Source organism: Labeo rohita, unplaced genomic scaffold (assembly GCF_022985175.1).
Source record: "Labeo rohita strain BAU-BD-2019 unplaced genomic scaffold, IGBB_LRoh.1.0 scaffold_72, whole genome shotgun sequence".
Lineage (NCBI taxonomy): Eukaryota > Metazoa > Chordata > Actinopteri > Cypriniformes > Cyprinidae > Labeo > Labeo rohita.
In genome coordinates, this window is record NW_026129656.1 from 495,709 (window position 1) to 514,467 (window position 18,759).

Here is an 18,759-nt window from a genome sequence, read left to right on the forward strand (position 1 = left end):
TAGATAGATAGATAGATTGGCAAATCTTTTTAGCCACCACTATCATTTTACAGTAACAAGTATATTAACTTAAGTATTTTGTCAGAAAATATGGTCATTATACTATGATATTTAACCAAATATCTATTTATTTATGCACTCCTGTGAGGACTTTTTTTTGGAACTGATTATATGATATTTCAGTTATATGTAATTTTCTGTCTGCTCTGTCTAACTTGTAGACTAGTTGACTACATGCATTACAGGTTGTAAAGCGGTTATGACCTGGTTATTACCTGAGCTGTAAACCGTGTTCCAGGCAGCAGCTTCTTTTCATGTGATTTTATGCTTTTTGTTTAGACTGGGGTATTCCCCTTTCATCAGTTTGCTTTTTTTTTTTTTTTTTTTTTTTTTTTTTTTTTGGTTAATGAAAACATTAAAAAAATTATTTTGGGGGAAAAATAACAGGAAGCTTTTCAGCTTGCTTTCAGTCTCCACCACAAGTCCATGGGCTGCTCTGATTGTGTAAAACCAAATTATGTAACTCACAGGGCTATCACTCCCCAAAAATAGCCCTCCCTTATAATCTCATAACTGCTGAGCTGTACGTTTGCATCTCCAAGGGCTATTTTTAAAGAATTGAGTACCTTTTTGGATATGATTCTCCTGTGTGCAGCAAGGCTTAACAGTGGCAACATATAACAGAAAGATAGTGATGGACCTGATTCTTTATATTTAGAGTTTTATATTTTAGTTATCCTTGACTATATTGAGTGGCCTACAAATCTAAACACTTCAGTCATATTAATGTATAAGCCTCCTTATATTAGATTATAAAATATCTGCAATGTTTTTTTATATCTCAATTCTAACTTCACTTAATTTCTGCATGATTTTTTAAAACATATTTGTCTGTTTTTTCCCTCCACTTTCTTAGTTCTGTAACAATTTGATACTTGTATTGTGCCTTGAAGTGTCTTGTGCTTTTCTTTAAAAATATAAAGTAATAAAAAAAATAAATAAATAAAGTGATGTTTAGTAAATGCATTATTCAAGTTCCCCTCAAGTTCACATAACATAGGTGTTAAAGCAGAGAAAGAATAGGTGTAGTTAATCTCCTTTATTTTGTCTTGATTTTGAACCATTTATCATTTTATTTTACACCAAACAAACTTCTTTGCAGTGATTTAAGTGTCCAAATATCTTTGGAGGCCACTTAACTGCTTATCCTTCTAGGTCCACTTTTAAAGTATAGTAAGTATGCAAAGTCACATGGGAGTTATTTCACAACACCTTTGGTCTTAATTCATGCATGTCTGATTGGGGAAGCACATCTGTCAATACTTTTGGGACTTTTGATAAGCAGGTGCAGTGGAGCAATAAAAAAAAGTTATTATTATAACACTTTTTTTTCCCACATCATTTTTATACATTGCTTTTTGTTCATCACAGCATGTCATTATCAAAATCAAAAGACAATTTCATATCCATTTTTCATACATACAGATGAAGTTCTCTAAAAGAGGCTGACACTCAGACACTGAATCATTGACCAATGTCCTTAATACACTCATGCAGATAGGCCTAAACACTTAAAAAAAAAAAAAAATAAAAGGTTGAATTTCACATAAAAAGTTCTGGTAATATGTCACCTCAAAATCAAAATAAAATATTACATTAGGCATAAAGAGAAATAAATGTATTTTTAAGACCATTAATATTAATTGCATTCACACTTAATGACATCTAAGCACATTGCCTCTCCAAAAATGTTACTTTATAAATACTTCACTCTTTAATTTTTTAATCTGCATTACTGCAATATACATTTTGGAGGGAAATGTAATATAATAAATTGTCAAAAAATATCAGAATGCAAAACTCTTAATGATGATTCATTATTTCTTTTGAGTGTTGGAAAATACAACCTAGAAACATTCTTTAACCAGATTCACCAAAAATGTCTCAGAATAAAGAAAGCCTGTTGAAAAACCCTATTTCCACTTGAAGCCACGCTCAGAAAACATCAAAAAAAAAAAAAAAAAAAAAAAAAAAAAAATTCACAGAGTAACACACATCTCTCGTTCATCAAATCATTATTTTATTTTAGTCTGTGAGTAACATGATGGATTTTTCCCAAACCGTCCCAGCAAGACCAGAATCATCACCCAGACTCACGATCTCAATTTCACAACAACGATGCCAGTAAATCACTCAATCCGTTGCTTTTCCATCCTTCTATCCAATCACACTATTAATTACCTACATTTGTGAAATAATGTTAATCCAAAAGACAAAGAAAAAAAAAAGACAAAAACAGCCCAAAACACAGGTGTACAGACAGGACATTTACAGTTGGAGACCGTGCCCATCAGAGGCAGCAAAATGAAATATTAGGAGCAGAGCAGCAGATATTGGCCTATATGTGTGATTTGATTTTCTCAGTTACCTTTGAAAGTGCCAACTCTTCATTAGTCTTGGGGTAGAGCTCACATTACGGCATCTCACCAAACTGCTTCGATGGATTAGGAACAGATGAGGCCGGTTTGCCATATTGAGAGTATAAAGAAGTAACTTCAAGAATACTAGCAGAACTACATACGCTAGTTTACCTTAAATCAGGGTAAGCCCCTAATAGTGCCTTTTTCATATCTTTGGGGTCAAGTATTTAGGAGCGGAGTCAGCATAAAATGGTTGAGGAAATGACTTCAACAGCTTGCTTTACACCCAGGACCTTGTTCTCTTGTCTTTCCATGTTTTCTCTTTGAGTGACACTTACTAGAAAACAGAGTTTTCAAAAGGTGAATCTCATTAAATGTCCATGTCACATTTCACACCAAAAATGCAAAGGATAACCATATATTTCACAAAATTTACTTATAAAGTATTTATACATAATGGTATTTGTTGTACTGCCATTACAATAAAAAAATACGAAACGTATTACAGCAATGCAACATCTGGTTCTACGTTCACTGTCTTAAAATAGGGGAAAAACTGACTTTTTTTTTCTTTTGCCTTCAGGTTGAAACATGACATGAGATTCACCCTCAAACATTTGAATTGGAAATGCCTTACATTAAACTGTCACTTAGTCCTCGTTCTAATGTGGTGTGAACATAATTGGTTCAATGAAATGCGAAGCTGCTGCTGCTGCTGCTAATATTGGCTGTACAGGATATGACATCACAGCGAGAAAAGATTCAACAGTTACAATCAGACAAATAAATCAGGGCAAGATAGTAAAAGTTTCCAAGTAAAAACGGTCAATCGTCCTGTTATTGGGCTGAACAGGTTAGAATCTACATCAGTTCAAGACCAGAAAACACATTTGTACAGCAATCCATGATTTAGTAAAAAGTCCATTTGAATAGCAAAAACAAATGAAGAAAAAAAACAAAAACAAAACAGACGAAACTCACAGTACATTCACAGAAAAAAAAATTAGCAAATCTTGTCCTACAAGTAAGGCAGTACACTAGAACCTACGAATCTAACTGGCATTCTCCCTGGATACCTTACTGAGCACGTGCACCACATCTGGCTGCATTAAGGTCATGGTTTGGCCTTTTACTGGACGCCCAGTCTACGCCATGACAAAATGATGAACCTCACATATTAGAAAATAATGAAAACATCTCATTTATACGTTAAAACCTAGCTGTATATCCAAGCGATCGAGTGGCAAATTGTATAGTTTATAATGAATATATCCAATCAATCTCCTATTGCCTATGGCTTCTTGAGTAATTCTATAACAAAGGAATAAAGCTGTTGGCCTGTAAACCTTACAATACCAAGTGTGCCATAGTGTGGTCATGTAATTAGGGTTCAGGAACACTGTCTGGAAGTGTGTATGTGTGAGACAGCTGAGAGTAGGAACGGGATTTTTACGCAATCGTCAGATTCACAGTTCAGGAATGGTAACAAAGATTGCGTTTCCTTTTTAGTTACGGAGAAAGTTTCTATTCTATTTGAGAGCCATCATCACCGTGGTAACCATCAACATCCTCGAGGCCACTTGAAGAGGTGTTCGTTCAGCTGCTGGTCGATTGGTGGACCGCACCGTTTCGCTCTGACCGTCATCACGGCGGAAAGGATGAAGTAGTAGTACGGGGAAGGAGGGAATGTGGGAGTAAGGGGAAGAAAGATGGAGCAGGAGGAGAGGGATGTTGGGATATGCATGAGGAAAGAAACTTTTGCACTTTCAGCAGGTTTAGGAAGTCCATTAGTCCTTTCTTGATTTCCTGTTTCTGGGAGACCTTCTCAGAATGTCGTCCTCTGATTTCTACACAAGACACAATAGGAGAAAATGTCAGTCAACAAAAGTAGCGAAATAATGTTTTTTGGTCAAAATAATTTGCAATGCATTTCTCAATCAATCAACTCTAAGCCCTACTTGGACCGTAATTGTTTTTCATGGGGTCTATAAAAATAAATTTGCATGGCACCTCGTGATAAAATTTGTGCAGATGATGATTTAAGATCCTATTAAAATGCAGAAATGCACTTGGTCACATGTTTAACGTTTATAAAATATCCCATTTAATAATAGGAAATTTGATGCTCAGTAGTTTAAATGACATTTTATACTTCCATGCATGTCATTTTTATATGTGGAAATCAGCAAAAATAAGTTAACACTTGATCTGACTACTTGGTCGACTAGTCATGCAAACTCTATTTTGTATAAATGTATGCAATATACATTTAAAAAATTTACAGTTTTACTTATTTTAAACGTTCTCACAATATTGTTCAGTTTCCTTTTTTTTTTTTTTTTGGAAGCAGCTGATTCTTGTAATCATGTTCTGTTATTTTAGTAATAAAAAAGTGACCATGTTTAAAATGTGAAACGCAACAGTTACTGTACAGTTCTTGGCACTGGTCAAAAAGGATTTACTACTCTTAGACTGATCCTATATTGTCAAATCATAAATGTGGATTTGGACAGCAATCAAATTACCACACAACGTCTGTGTTTACCAAAAAACACCTTATCCAGAACAAACAGATCAGGATCTCTATTCAGACAACATCAATCTGGGGAAAATTAAATGACATTAAAGTGGGTGATGATATGAGAAATCAAATTTGCCTGGATCTTTTGGCATACAAGAGGTCTTTGTACCATTAAAACATCCTGCAAATTTCATAGCTTAAGACGTCCTCTTCATTATAAACAAAGCATTTATTTAATCTATCTCCAAATACAGCTCGTTTTGGATCCAATGGCGCAAGGTGACATCACCAGCATAAACACCGGCTCCAGAGCAAGACATTACCATAAGCCCCGCCTACCAGTGTTCAGTCACTGAATGAGTGTTGCGTAGCGTCAAAAGCAAATAGAAATTAAAAATCACTGCCGCTATCTCCCAGCATCAGGAACAAGTGGATAGGTTATTTTTAATGGCATCCTGGATAATGTCAGAGGACTGATCGGAGCATTTTGTTTTGTAAACGGGGCACAGTGTAATGCAGAGTTCACAAAGAGTTCATGCTGAGAGATGAAGCAGAACTAGATCTGACTGCAGCTGCATCAAACCATAAGTAAATGATTTCATATTGCTTTGTCTGGAAATGACCATTTTATTTTGATTATATTGTCAAAACACTTACAACATGCAATAGCGAGGGGGCGTTGATACCGTTTCCTATGAAATTATGTTAGCAAATCATAACAGTGGCTGATTACTGACTGAAATTCTGAAGGACCCTTCCCTTAAAACCAGCCTGTTGCTGAGAGAGGTTCAGAATGAGGGTTGAAAATAATCATTTTCCACATATTTGTTCTTTTGTGCAAAAAACTAAGTAACATTAACATTAAAGGAGTAGTTCACTCCCAGAACTAAAATTTACAGATAATGTACTCACCCCATTGTCATCCAAGATGTTCATGTCTTTCTTTGTTCAGTCGTAAAGAAATTATGTTTTTGAGGAGAACATTTCAGGAATTATCTCCATATAGTGGCCTTCAATGGTGAATCTGAATCTGAACTTCCAAAATGCAGTTTCAGTGACGCTTCAAATGGCTCTAAATGATCCCAGCCATGGAATAAGTATCTAGCAAAACGATCTGTCATTTAAAAAAAATAAATAAATACACTTACACACTTTTTAACCTCAAATTCTCACCTTGTCTAGCTGGGTATGCGTACTCTGTGCAGTCCCGTTTAAGACAGTTAGGGTAGATTCAAAAACTCCTATCTCATTTTTAAAAATCAAAATCATCCTGCATTGCTGTTTTACCTTTTATTGTAAAGGGCATTTCACCTTCTTTGCATGTTCACTTTGTAAACACTGGGTCGGTACTTTTGCAGCAATGTAGGATCATTCTGAAGTCGGGGGAGAAAATGAGATGGGAGTTTTTCGACATACCCTAAATGTATTGAACCGGAGTGCACAGAGTACACGCAGAGCTGGACAAGATGAGTATTTGAGGTTAAAAAGTATACACATTTTTTTTTTTTTTTTTTTTTTTTTTTTTTTTAAAAGAAAAGGACCAATCGTTTCGCTAGATAATATACTTATTCCTCGTCTGGGATCATTTGGAGCCCCTTGAAGCTGCATTTAAACTGCATTTTGGAAGTTCTTGCAGGCACAATTAAAGTCCACTACATGAAGAACATTCCTCAAAAACAATTTCTTTATGACTGAAGAAAGACAGACATGAACATCTTGGATGACAACAGGTGAGTACATCATCTGTAACACACCTAAAATCACCCTAATTTACACAAACATGTAAAATGCTGCTGAAGACTTATGTGAGATGACAAATTGATTTGCTAAAATAAACCAGATCTTCCAAATCCACATCATGTTTTTCTGTAACCTTTTTTGTAACTTTTTTAAAATCCCGTTGCTATGGAATCTAAACAACAACATTTGCTTATGAAGTCTCGAAATGTAACACTTCCAATGGGTTTCTAGTAGCTAAAGATGTTCTACCTCATTAGATGAGTTGTCGTCTTTATTGTCGCTCCCTGCGGCCTCCTCTGCTTCTCCTGTGGAGTCCTCTTCTTCACTCTTCTTTGTTTCTGAAGGAAGAACAACACTGAATTAAAAAACTCGACCTTCACAAGGTCAAAAACAAAGAACTAAAGAAAGAAAGAAGGAAAGAAAAAGTTGTATGTGTTGTGTGACGTTTATCTATCAGACCTGTTTCTTCTTCCTTATCTTCCTCATCCTCAGCTTCCTCCTTCACATCTGGTTGCGGTTCATCTGTCTTCTTGTACTCAGCAGCAGATGTGGGAGCTGAGCTCTTCTGTAAGGCACAGGACGACATTTATTCTACAGATTCACAGATCCATACATTAAGGTCAGGCTACTTTAAATGACACACATTTACCTTTCCAGTGCAGCAGAAGACAATGATGAGCACCAGAGGCAGAGCCACAGTCAGGACGTAGACGATCCAGAGCCAGGGTCTCTCTTCAGCAGCTGTTATCATCTGATTCACCAGACCGGGCTGTGAACACATACAAATGTAATTATTTTACACACTTGTACAAGAGTCTCCTACAACCAATCTACAAGCACAACTTTTTTTTTTAAATGCCATTTTCAACACTATTAATCAGGATTTGCATGACCCAAAGACAAAAAAATATATATAGTATTTTTTATATAGTAGTCATATAGTAAAACAATAAACAAAAAATTGAATCAAATACATGTATTTGGAATACTATTTTGTATTTTAATACCTCTGGAAAAAGTTAAATGTATTTTGTATTTAAATACATTTTATCTTAGTAGTTTGTATACTTGTTGATACAGGAAATCAGCAGTCTAATAAAGAGGTTGATTGGCAAAAAGTATTTTATGTATTTTGAAAAAACAAAAATACTAAGATTAAATGTATTTAAATGCAAAATAGTATTTTGTATTTTAAATACATGCATTTCTGAAATACTGCCCATCCCTGGATATAGCCTGGCATAGTTTGAAATCAATGATTCAAAACTGACTTTCATTCATCTTCATAACACAAATAAAGGAATTATATAGGAATAAAGGACAGATTAAATCTTTTGATCTGAATATGAACTAAAGTCTTATGGGTTTGGAACAAGATGAGGGTGAGTAAATGATGACTATTATTGGGTGAACTATCCCTTTAAGTTAACCGCTGTAAACACTCCAAACCAAGTGTGCATCGTTTGGACATGTGGTAAAGAGTTCAGTCGCAGTCACACTGAGGCAACAGACTTCTGTCCTGACTGAATGTTGCTGTGACAAAGTCATCATGGCTGATTACACAGACCACAATCAAAGCATGAAGCCACTCAGACAAAAACCCACAGGCTTCTGTTAGGTCCTTTAGCCAGCGACAGAGCTGGCCCTCGAGTTTAACATGCAAGGCATGCCTGGAATCCACCTTTGGGGCAAAAGGCATTTGCACAGTATGAATTCTCATGAAAGCTGGCCAAAAAACAGCTAATCCCAGAGTACAGGGTGCTCAGCGGTGCCTTCCAGCACACCGACACAGCCAGAGACATTCCCTTGGGATCCACAATCTGCCTCAGAGAGAGACCCCACACTGGAATTTACTTCTGAAAAAGACCTGCGCTGCCCTCTGATTGGTCGCCACGCCCTGCTCATGGCTTTGCTGAAGATGGAAGAAACAGATTTGCCTGATAATCTTAAAAAAAGACTACATCTCAAATATTCCCTCTTCTGGAACGGAGTTTTAAAACCAAACCGCACCATGTTTTCAGTTCACACATCATCTTTTTGACGGTGTCTAACTGAGAGCCCTGCTATATATACACACTACCAGTAAAAAGTTTTTGGACAGTAAGACTTTTAATGTTTTTTTTAAAGACGAAGTCTCTTCTGCTCACCAAGCCTGCATTGGATTGATCCAAAATACAGCAAAAGCAGTAATATTGTGAAATATTTTTACCATGTAAAATAACTACTTTCTATTTGAATACATTTTAAAATGTAATTTATTTCAGCATCATTACTCCATCTTCAGTGTCACATGATCCTTCAGAAATAATTATAATACGCTAATTTGCTGATTTTATTATTATCAATATTTAAAACAGTTGAGTACCTGTTTTTCAGGATTCTTAATGAATAGAAAGATGCAAAGATAAGCATTTATCTGAAATAAAAGGCTTTTGGAACATTATACACTATACCATACAAAAGCTTGGAGTATTTATTTAGCAATGATGCTTTAGCAATGAAGCAAGGATGCCTTAAATTGATCAAAAGTGATGATAAAGACATTTATAATGTTACAAAAGATTTTATTTCAGATAAATGCTGTTTTTCTGAAATTTCTATTACAAGAAACCTGAAAAAAAAAAAAAAAATCTACTCAGCTGTTTTTAACATAATAGCAACAATAAAAAATGTTTTTTGAGCAGCAAATCAGAATATTAGAAGGATTTCTGAAGGATCATGTGACTGGAGTAATGATCCTAAAAATTCATCTTTGAAATCATAGAAATACATTACATTTTAAAATATATTCAAATAGAAAACCGTAATTAAAATGCAGAACCCAGTAATAACACAGAACCGGGCAAATTTGTAATAAACCAAAAGTAGGGTTGTACAACTACTTTGTAACTTGTTGTAAAACTCTGAATGAACAGTAAACCACACTACACTACATTTTAAGAGATTAAATTGCTAATGTTTTATTACTTCATAAGATTAAGATAAATAAGATTAAGAAAAAAAAATAAATCATACTACTGTAATTTAACTAAATTATTAAAGGGGTAAAAAAAAAAAAGAAAAAAAAAAAGTATGAATTCAATCCATGGCTTTGGATAGGGCCCTATGAAATCCATTTTATTTTTTCCCCAAATTCCGTTTTTTTTCCATTTTAATTTTTCTGGACTCCTTTTTTAAATGGTTAAATTAAATTTTATTAAATCAAAAAGCATGTCTAATTAATTAAAATCATGAAAACAATTTAACATCAGTTTATTAAAAGTTTAACAAAAACTACATGTTTAGACTCAATTAAATGTTTTATTTTTTCTCACCTTATGTTTTATTGTTACCAAATTTTGTGTTTTAGCATGTCTAATTATTTGAATGCATAAAAACAACTTTTGATTTTCACAATAGCAAAATACAATGGAATTTTTTTTTTTTTTTTTTACCCTCAGAAATTCTCTGTTGTGTATTTAAATTTTTCTGGTTATCAAATAAAGGCATAAAATGTTGATATAATTTATCTTTTAATGAATGAAAATTAAACATTTTATTTTTGGGAAAAAAATGGGAGTTACTAAAAAAATTCATACGTGGAAGAAATATTGTTTGATTATTTCTTAAAATAAAGTTTGATTATTTTTTTCAACAGTAGTAGTAGTAGTAGTATGATGTACATTTCATGAAATAGTAAAATATGCCTATTTCAAGTTTACAAGTAAACCAAACTTTTATTTTGACGGGTTGTCATGAATTCCTTTAGATTTCGGTGTTTATACAATATGATGCTAGTTTCACTCAAATGAAATGGCAAAATGTTCATAAAGTGACTCTCAGAGCAGTTCTGGAGATGTTGTTCATGTATTTATATCCTCATTTAATGAGACGGCAGACCCTGAAATCACCGCGAGTATCAAGAGCACTTCAGAACGTGTAGTAAACAAAACTAAGCCTCACTACCAACACTGTATTTTTCATACTGTAAGGTTCAGTTTAGGGTTGGGGTAGGTGTACACGTTAATAAAGCCTCACACCACATTAATATCATGGTGAAAGCAAAATCTGATAGGTAGCATTTTTCGCTGTCGAGTTATGCTACCATCCGTTTTAATGGGAGGTAGCAAAATCTGACAGGGTAGCAAATCATCTGAACAGCGATCATTCATTCATTCAGACCGGGAGACATGCAGAACATGCAGAACATGCAGAATTCATATTTAATTAGTCTTTTTGCGGCTTAATATTTACAGATACTAGTCCATATTGCGATTTGATTTAAGTGTAATGAACTACTTTTGATTAATTAGTCCAAACTTACATAAATTCAATGACATTACGTGTTAAACTGTAAATTCCATTTTTATGACTGGATTCCATGATTCTGTACGCATTTTCTGCATCGTGGAAATCATAGGGCCCTAGCTCTTGATTATTACATTTTAATTCAACCATTTAAACAGAATTTAGAAAAAAATAACAGGGCTCTAAAAATGTAATTTTTGTTAAACATTTAATAGAATTGTGAGAAGAGAATGTTTCACTTGAAACATTTTGAAACATTTTGAAACATTTTGAATTTTAAGGTGCATGTCAGTGAAAAGGTCACTTAAAGTTTCAGACAGCCAGAAATTCATCATGCATGAACCCAGGGATTAGGTCACAGTGGCGGCTCATATTGAGTCCTGGGCAGATATTTACTGCATGCTACTTCCTCTAGTGTAGAGATTCAGAGGTCAAATGTGGGGTGAGTGAACGGCTCAGAGGTACAAGGAGCTGCAGTCTCGCTGTGTGCGTTTTTAAGAGAGATGCGTACTGGAAAGACGGATCAAATGTATTGTGTGTGTGTGTGTGTGTGTGTGGGTTGATGAGGAGACAGCAGGCCGCTGCACGGTTCCACGCCCTGTGAAAGAACGTGGCTGGTTGAACTGCCTGGGCTGTGTCATGTGAGAAAGTCTCAAGAGTAAGTGGAAACAGATTTCCAGAGCACTGCTCAACTAACACACATGGCATCATTTCCAACATGAGTCAAGAAAACAATAAACAAAGAAAAAGAAAAAAAAATGAGGAAGAAAAAAGAATTCTGAAACGTGACTTCTTACTATTGGCAAAAAAAATATAGAGGTCAACAACAAATAAGAGTGAAAAGGACAAATCTAGGTTAAAATAAAAAAAAAGAAAAAAAATCTGTCATTTTTTTCCCCCTAATTCTGTTTTATTTTTTCCCAAATTCCTTTTTTTCCCTCCCATTTTAATTTTTCTGGACTCCTTTTTAATGGTTAGATTAAATTTTATTAATTAAAAAGCACTGCTACTTAATTAAAATCATGAAACTTATACAATTTAACATCAGTTTATTAAAAGTTTAACAAAAATTATGTTTTGAGCTAATTAAATGTTTTATTTTTCTCACCGTATGTTTTATTGTTACCAAATTCTGTGTTTTAGCATGTCTAATTATTTGAATGCATAAAAACAACTTTTATTGATTTTTACAATAGCAAAATACAATTTTACAACTTCTGACCCTCAGAAATTCTCGGTTGTGTATTTAAATTTTTCTGGTTATCAAATGAAGACATAAACCATGGATATAATTTATCTTTTAATGAATAAAAATGACACATTTTATTTTTTGGCAAATAAATGAAATTTACTATTAAAATTTAAACATGGAAGAAATGACTTAAAGGTTTTAATCATTATTAATCAAAAATTCTTAATCCCCCCAAAAAGAATTATTAATTCATATTATAATTTCCTGGGAGTAAAACCATATGGCTTTCTACAACCCTGTAATGAAAAAGTCAAATTATTTCATATTTAAGGTGACTCGCTGACTTTAACACACAGTCATGAGATCTTCAGGGATGCTGCACTGAATTTTAATCCAGAAATTAAAAAAATGCTTCTCATAGAAGAATTCCAAGTCACTGTGTGTTTTAAGTGAACTTTAACAAAACACGTCATTTTAAAAATTTACATAAATACCTTGCGCCATAAACCTCACAAACCTTGGCAAATCCAGTGACTAATTCTTCCTCATAAGTGTTTAATGTGTCACCCCAGAAACTCTGCTTCCTGGTGTAATTATAAAAGCCTGTGCACACTGTCTCCAGGAAACAAAGCAATCCAATCACATTGCAGCTTTTCATTTTGATAAATCTATTGCTGATTTTTCTACATGCAAAATGCACTGGATGAGGCTGTACCTTTGTTACTTCACTGTCTGCTCTCATTTCACTGATTGGACTTGACTGGAGGAAAGGTAGAGAAGAGCGAGATAAATATAGATGTGTCATACCTCAGCGGCTCCCTCAGCTGCTTTCTTCAGACCCCAGCCATCAGCCGCCCATCGCTCGGCCACATTACGATCAGAGGTGATGAAGAAGTTGTCAAAGAAGATATCCGAGGACATGGACCAGAGCTCCAGACCAACGGCGCTGAATGGAGTCATACGGAATGGGTGCAGGTCCTCAAAGAAGTCTGGGTTGGGGATCTTCCTGGGCTTCCACACTCCCTGACAAATAAACAAATGATTAGACTTTCCTGTTTTCAGAAGAAAATGCGCAGGAGGAGTCACACCCTTAAGTTCAACACTCAGAGTTTGTTTAAATCACTACTACTAAACCTCTCAGACTCAGAAAACATCTCTAGTAACAGGGCTGCATGATTTGGGGGAAAAACTAATATGTGGCCCAGGACCACAGAACCAGTCATAAGGGTCAATGTTTTGAAATTGAGATTTATAGATCATCTAAAAACTGAACAAAAAAACCTCTCCACTGATGTATGGGGATGTTATGATAATATTTGGCCGAGATACAACTATTTGAAAATCTGGAATCTCAAAATATTGAGAAAATCACCTTTAAAGTTTTTAGCAATGCATACTGCTAATAATAATAATAAAAAAAAGTTTTTATACATTTACAATAGGAAATTTACAAAATATCTTTATGGAACATGATCTTTACTTAATATCCCAATGATTTTTGGCAAAGAAAAATCGACAATTTTGACCCATACTATGTATTGATGGCTATTCCTGCAAATATACCCGTGCTACTTAACCAAGGTTTTGTGGTCCAGGGTCACGTATTCCTGAGAAATCTTGAAAACAAGATATAAAAAGCACTAAAATACAATTAGAAAATCCAGGTTTGCTGTGCTTACACAATTTGCAAAATGTTTGTGATTAAACAGCAATATGACTAACAAAATAATATAAATAATATATTAATACAATAAAATAAAAATATTATATATATTATTATTGCTTAATAAAAACAATAAGAAAAATTACTATTATAATATTTCACTGTAAAGAAAAATAAAGTGATTAATTTCACATTAAATAATGTTGATAAACAGCATTTACTGTGAACCAAGCCACTCTAAAGGACAGTTGACAATGAACTGCTCCCATGTAAAGGCCCATTCACAAAAGAATAATACATATAATGATAATTTTACGGTTTACACCAGAGGACGATAAATTTTATTTATTATAACCTGAAGTTTTTTTGTCTGCCATTTTAAAGAGATAATAAAATGCTTTTTTTGTTTTTTAATTATTTGCACATATAATCTTAGTGTTTTCGATCATACTTTAGACATAAATATAAATATCTTCTACCTTAATTTTATTCCTCTGATTCGAACACTCTGTTGGAAGGGGCGTGTTTGTGTACCTCAGTGTAAATGAACACTCCTAAACTTTACTGTTTTTTTCACTATAACGGCTGCCAAGATTAATTAATCGTGAAAAATTTGATTGTAGCATTGTATTTAGAACTACTTGCACTGCATCAAATGTTGCAATGCTGCACTGCAGTCAAACAAAGTCATGTCTACTGATCACACAATGCAATGATCTCCTTATTACAACACAATTTCTACATTTTCTCTATTGACTCTCCATTTCAATACCCTTTTAAATGCTCAAGCTTTTTAAGCATTTGCAATCTATTGCACTTTTAATTTTCAAAAAACAAAACAAATGAAAACATTAACACAAACAGAGCTGTACACAATGCTAATTACCTGATAATTAGGGTTGTCAATCATTGGTGGCTTCCACTTGCCCTTGTAGTTGGGGTTGTCGATCATTGGTCTCTCCCATGGACCGCAGCCGGGGGCCGTTTCACAGGCGGGATTGGGGATCTGAGGTGCTTCCCACTCGCCATCCATATCCTCATCCCTAAAAGAGACAAACACAGATGTAGTGCAGGCAGAGGGCGGCAAAGAAAGAAAAATCACACACACAACGTGCTCCTCAAATTTCTATTTCGGCTGCTCTCTTGGTTAAGGCTATAATTACGAAAATTAAATCTAGATCATCACCCCAGGAGTCCTAATTTCTTCATTAAAATCAGCTCACTTCACCACCGTTCAGTTCATAAATGCTCAGACTTTCACATGATAAAGTGTGATTTTGTGTTCATTACAATGCAGCTCATTTGTATTTATGTCCTTGAAGACAAATGCTACTTTCACATGAATGTTTGAAATTAAACTTTAATGCCTCAAAATCTAAGGGTCAAATGTATTTGCCTAGTGCTTTTCACTATACACATGGTTTCAAAGCAGCTTTCCAAAAAATCATGATTTAAATGTGTATAATATCTTAATGAGCTGGGAGATTTGCTACATGGCATATGCTACAGAAAGCTAAAACTTATATAATATATATTTACAAACAATCACACAGCCAAGATTTGCTATATAGTATATATCAGCTTAAGTAAATATCTATATGCACGTGGTTAAAGTAGGATCTACTGTCTATATCCAACATTTAATATAGAAGTCTGCTTTTATTATTATTAATTTAAATGTTTATAAACATTGTTATTCAAGTTTCTCCAGAGGTATTTTGATAAAAGATTAAAAAAATATATATATTTTTCAGTTATGGCATGTTTTTTTTTTTTTTTAGAATTTTCAGTAATTATGCTTAGTAAATGTAAATGTTTAAATGAAACAGAAAAAGCATTACCAGTCCTCTGGCTTGAGGGCATCAGGGTCACTGACGTACTCTGGCTCATCGTCCAACCAGCCGTCGGGTTTCACAGCATCTTCATCAGGAATCTTAGCAGGAGCATCTTCATCCCTGAGTTACAAAAACATCAAATCATAAAGATGTGGACAAAAGGTGACGATTCTGAACCCCGGTGTAGGGCTGGGCGATACGGGCAAAAAAAAATTATCACAATATTTTTTTTCATATCAGTCGATACCGATAATTATCACGAGAAATGTCAAATCTTTATTTCTTTCAAGTTTAGTCAGATTTTTGCTCCAAAATTAAAGTTGTAGAAACCAGACCATTAATTTTCCTTAACAAAATAAATATCTAAATAGAAAAATTAATTTCTGCATTTTCTGTTTCAAATCAAGAAACAGGTTTGGGTTGTCTGATAATGATAATAATAATAATGATGATGATAATAATAATAATAATAATAATATCCCATTTGATAGTAGCTTGAGGATGCAGAGGTAAATTTTTGTTCATTATCAATTAGTAACATCTGTAAAAATTGTAGCAACCTCAGTTTTATATGGTTAAATTTATTCTGACCCAGTTTTGGTCTCCCATAGTAGCAAGTAGCAATATAACTACATGGTTTTATAGGTAGCCTATTTGTATGAAAAACGGTAGTCTAAAAACATTCAGTATAAATGCATATATGCTATAGCTTAATCAAATACATACATACTATAATTATATACCATTACTCCTGTAATAAAATTCAATGTGAACATCCCACATTGCTGCCACAATACCATGGTGCAGTGGGTGTTACTACAGTAAATCCATGGTAAATGATGGCAGTGTGTAGACTGAAGAGCCTTCTGACTGTCTCATTGTACACAGCTTTAAACTAGTTTGAATCACAGAGTCATTTGTGCTCATCGCTGAATTCAGTTGTTTCACACTGGATCTCACGGCGCTGTTTAGTGCTCGCATGACGAAGATGTTGACATATAGCATCTTTTGAGCGCTCAAGTTAGTTTCAAATGCAGGCGTGCAGCAGCTACCCTCGGTTTCTCCAGGCGTGCATCACGATAACAAATGCATCTCCTCTAGTGAGCTCGCGCAGCGCGGAAGTTTGAACTTTGGTCCGAGCAGATAAACGGTCCGTGTGGCGCAATTCAAATGAGTCGCGCTGTTTCGTTCCGCTTTTGGCACATTAAAATTATAATCGAACATTCAACAAACTCTTCATATCGTTTTATCAAGGAAAATTATGTCACGATAAGTTATCGCCCAGCTCTACCCCAGTGTGACACACAAAGACATAAGGGCACTCTCTCACCAGTCCTCGGGTTTGACGGCATCTGGGTCCTGGATCTTGGGTCTCTCATCCCAGTCCTCTGGTTTGTGATCATCGGGATCCTCGATCTCAGCTGGGGGGTTGACAGGGGGAGTCATATCGTTCAAGAGATTCCCACTGTTCACCACTGTCTGGTCGACCAGGATCTCAAAGCTGTTATCAGGGTTCAACACTGCAGGAGAACACATTGACACACATAAGACGACCACAAAAATTCTGTCCACTTTCTGACTGTAGGTGGTGCTTGTGAAAGGAGGATGCGATGCGTGTGTGTGTTTACCCAGTGTGTAGAGGTGAGTCTTCTTGTCGGTGTAGTATGTCCGGAGGTCGGCGTCGGGCTTCTTAGCATGCTTCTCCTCGAACTCGCCGGTTTTGGGGTTCTTGTGTCTAAAGATGAAGTGGAGTTTGTAATCCTCACCACATTTATCAGGCCCAAACATGATGGTGTACGCAGTCTTATCCACAAACTCCTCCTGTGACGACAGACAACAAAGAGCAGGGTGAAGACACATAACATTATAGATAAATTTTAGTGTAACAGTGTAGCACCAGCCACTCATTTAACAGGATCATTCTGGGACGTGCTGTGAGAAAGCGCACAGAAACAAGCTAATTAAACTTCCTTGCATTGTACCAAATCACACAGATTACACATAGTAAATGTAAGAATAACAGGTCTCATTTTTTAGCACTGGTTGATGTACTGACTAACTTGAACCAATGGTACACAACACATTTTTTCCGACATTTACTTTCTTATGTAGGGCCCTACGATTTCAGAAAATGTGGACGGAATCACAGAATCCAGTCGTAAAAACGGAATGTCACGGAATTTGTCAAAGTTTGGATGAATTAATAAAGTAGGTCATTACACTTAAATCAAATCGCGACATGGACTAATATCTGTACATATTAAGCCACAAAATGACTATTTAGATATGAATTCTGCACGTGTCTGTGTTAATGAATGGCACAGATGTGTGGTTTTGTTTACTACTCGTACTGAAGCGCGTGTGACACTTGCGCTGACAGTGTCTGCTAGCTCACTAAATGAGTTTCCAGAACTGCTCTGAGAGTCACTTCATGAGAAAAATTTCATAAGGCTATTGTAAGAATAAATGAAACTTCTTTTTATGCATTCAAGTAATTAGACATGCTAAAACACAGAATTTGGTAACAATAAAACATGAGGTGGGCAAAAATAAAACATTTCATAGGGCCCTAAACATGTCATTTTTGTTAAACTTTTAATAAACTGATGTTAAATTGTTTAAGTTTCATGATTTTAATTAATTAGACATGCTAATTTAACCATTAACCATTGACCATTTAACCAGTCCAAAAAAATTTTAAATGAACAGAATCAGAAAAAATAAATAGGAAAAAAAACTGAATTTGGAAAGAAATAAAATGGGATTTGGGAAAAAATAAAACCCATTTTATAGGGCTTAACTTATGGTAATGTTAGTTAATAAAAATACAGTTGTTAACTGTTTATGTTAATTCACAGTGTATTAACTACTTTTCAACAAACACAACTTTTGATTTTAAATATTTATAAGTAAATGCTCATTAAAATTAAAGTCAACATTAAGATCAATAAACACTTCAGAAGCATTGTTCATTCTTAGTTCCTGTTAACGAATGCATTAGTAGTATTTCAAGATAAAACAAGATAAAGCAACTTAGGTTTACTTGATTATCCATACAACATTTTCAGAAACATGTTAAAATGTGTGTATCAAATATGATA

At 34.6% G+C, this 18,759-nt stretch overlaps 1 protein-coding gene across 3 annotated transcripts in view; it reads right to left on the minus strand.

Annotated features, from left to right (window-relative positions):
- Positions 1-2,058: 2,058 nt before the first annotated feature.
- canx (calnexin) overlaps positions 2,059-18,759 on the minus strand; it is a 29,048-nt gene continuing 12,347 nt past the window's right edge. Inside the window, exons 7-15 of one of the 3 annotated variants that reach the window (XM_051104440.1) lie at positions 17,287-17,479; positions 16,989-17,178; positions 15,665-15,778; positions 14,710-14,866; positions 12,968-13,183; positions 7,331-7,450; positions 7,141-7,243; positions 6,931-7,019; positions 2,059-4,267 (exon numbers count right to left, since the gene is read on the minus strand). In XM_051104440.1, coding sequence (XP_050960397.1) covers positions 4,208-4,267; positions 6,931-7,019; positions 7,141-7,243; positions 7,331-7,450; positions 12,968-13,183; positions 14,710-14,866; positions 15,665-15,778; positions 16,989-17,178; positions 17,287-17,479 — 1,242 coding nt within the window. In that variant the 3' untranslated portion in view covers positions 2,059-4,207. Of the gene's footprint in view, positions 4,268-6,930; positions 7,020-7,140; positions 7,247-7,330; positions 7,451-12,967; positions 13,184-14,709; positions 14,867-15,664; positions 15,779-16,988; positions 17,480-18,759 lie in introns of all 3 variants that reach the window. The other 2 variants (XM_051104439.1, XM_051104438.1) reach the window with 2 other exon arrangements.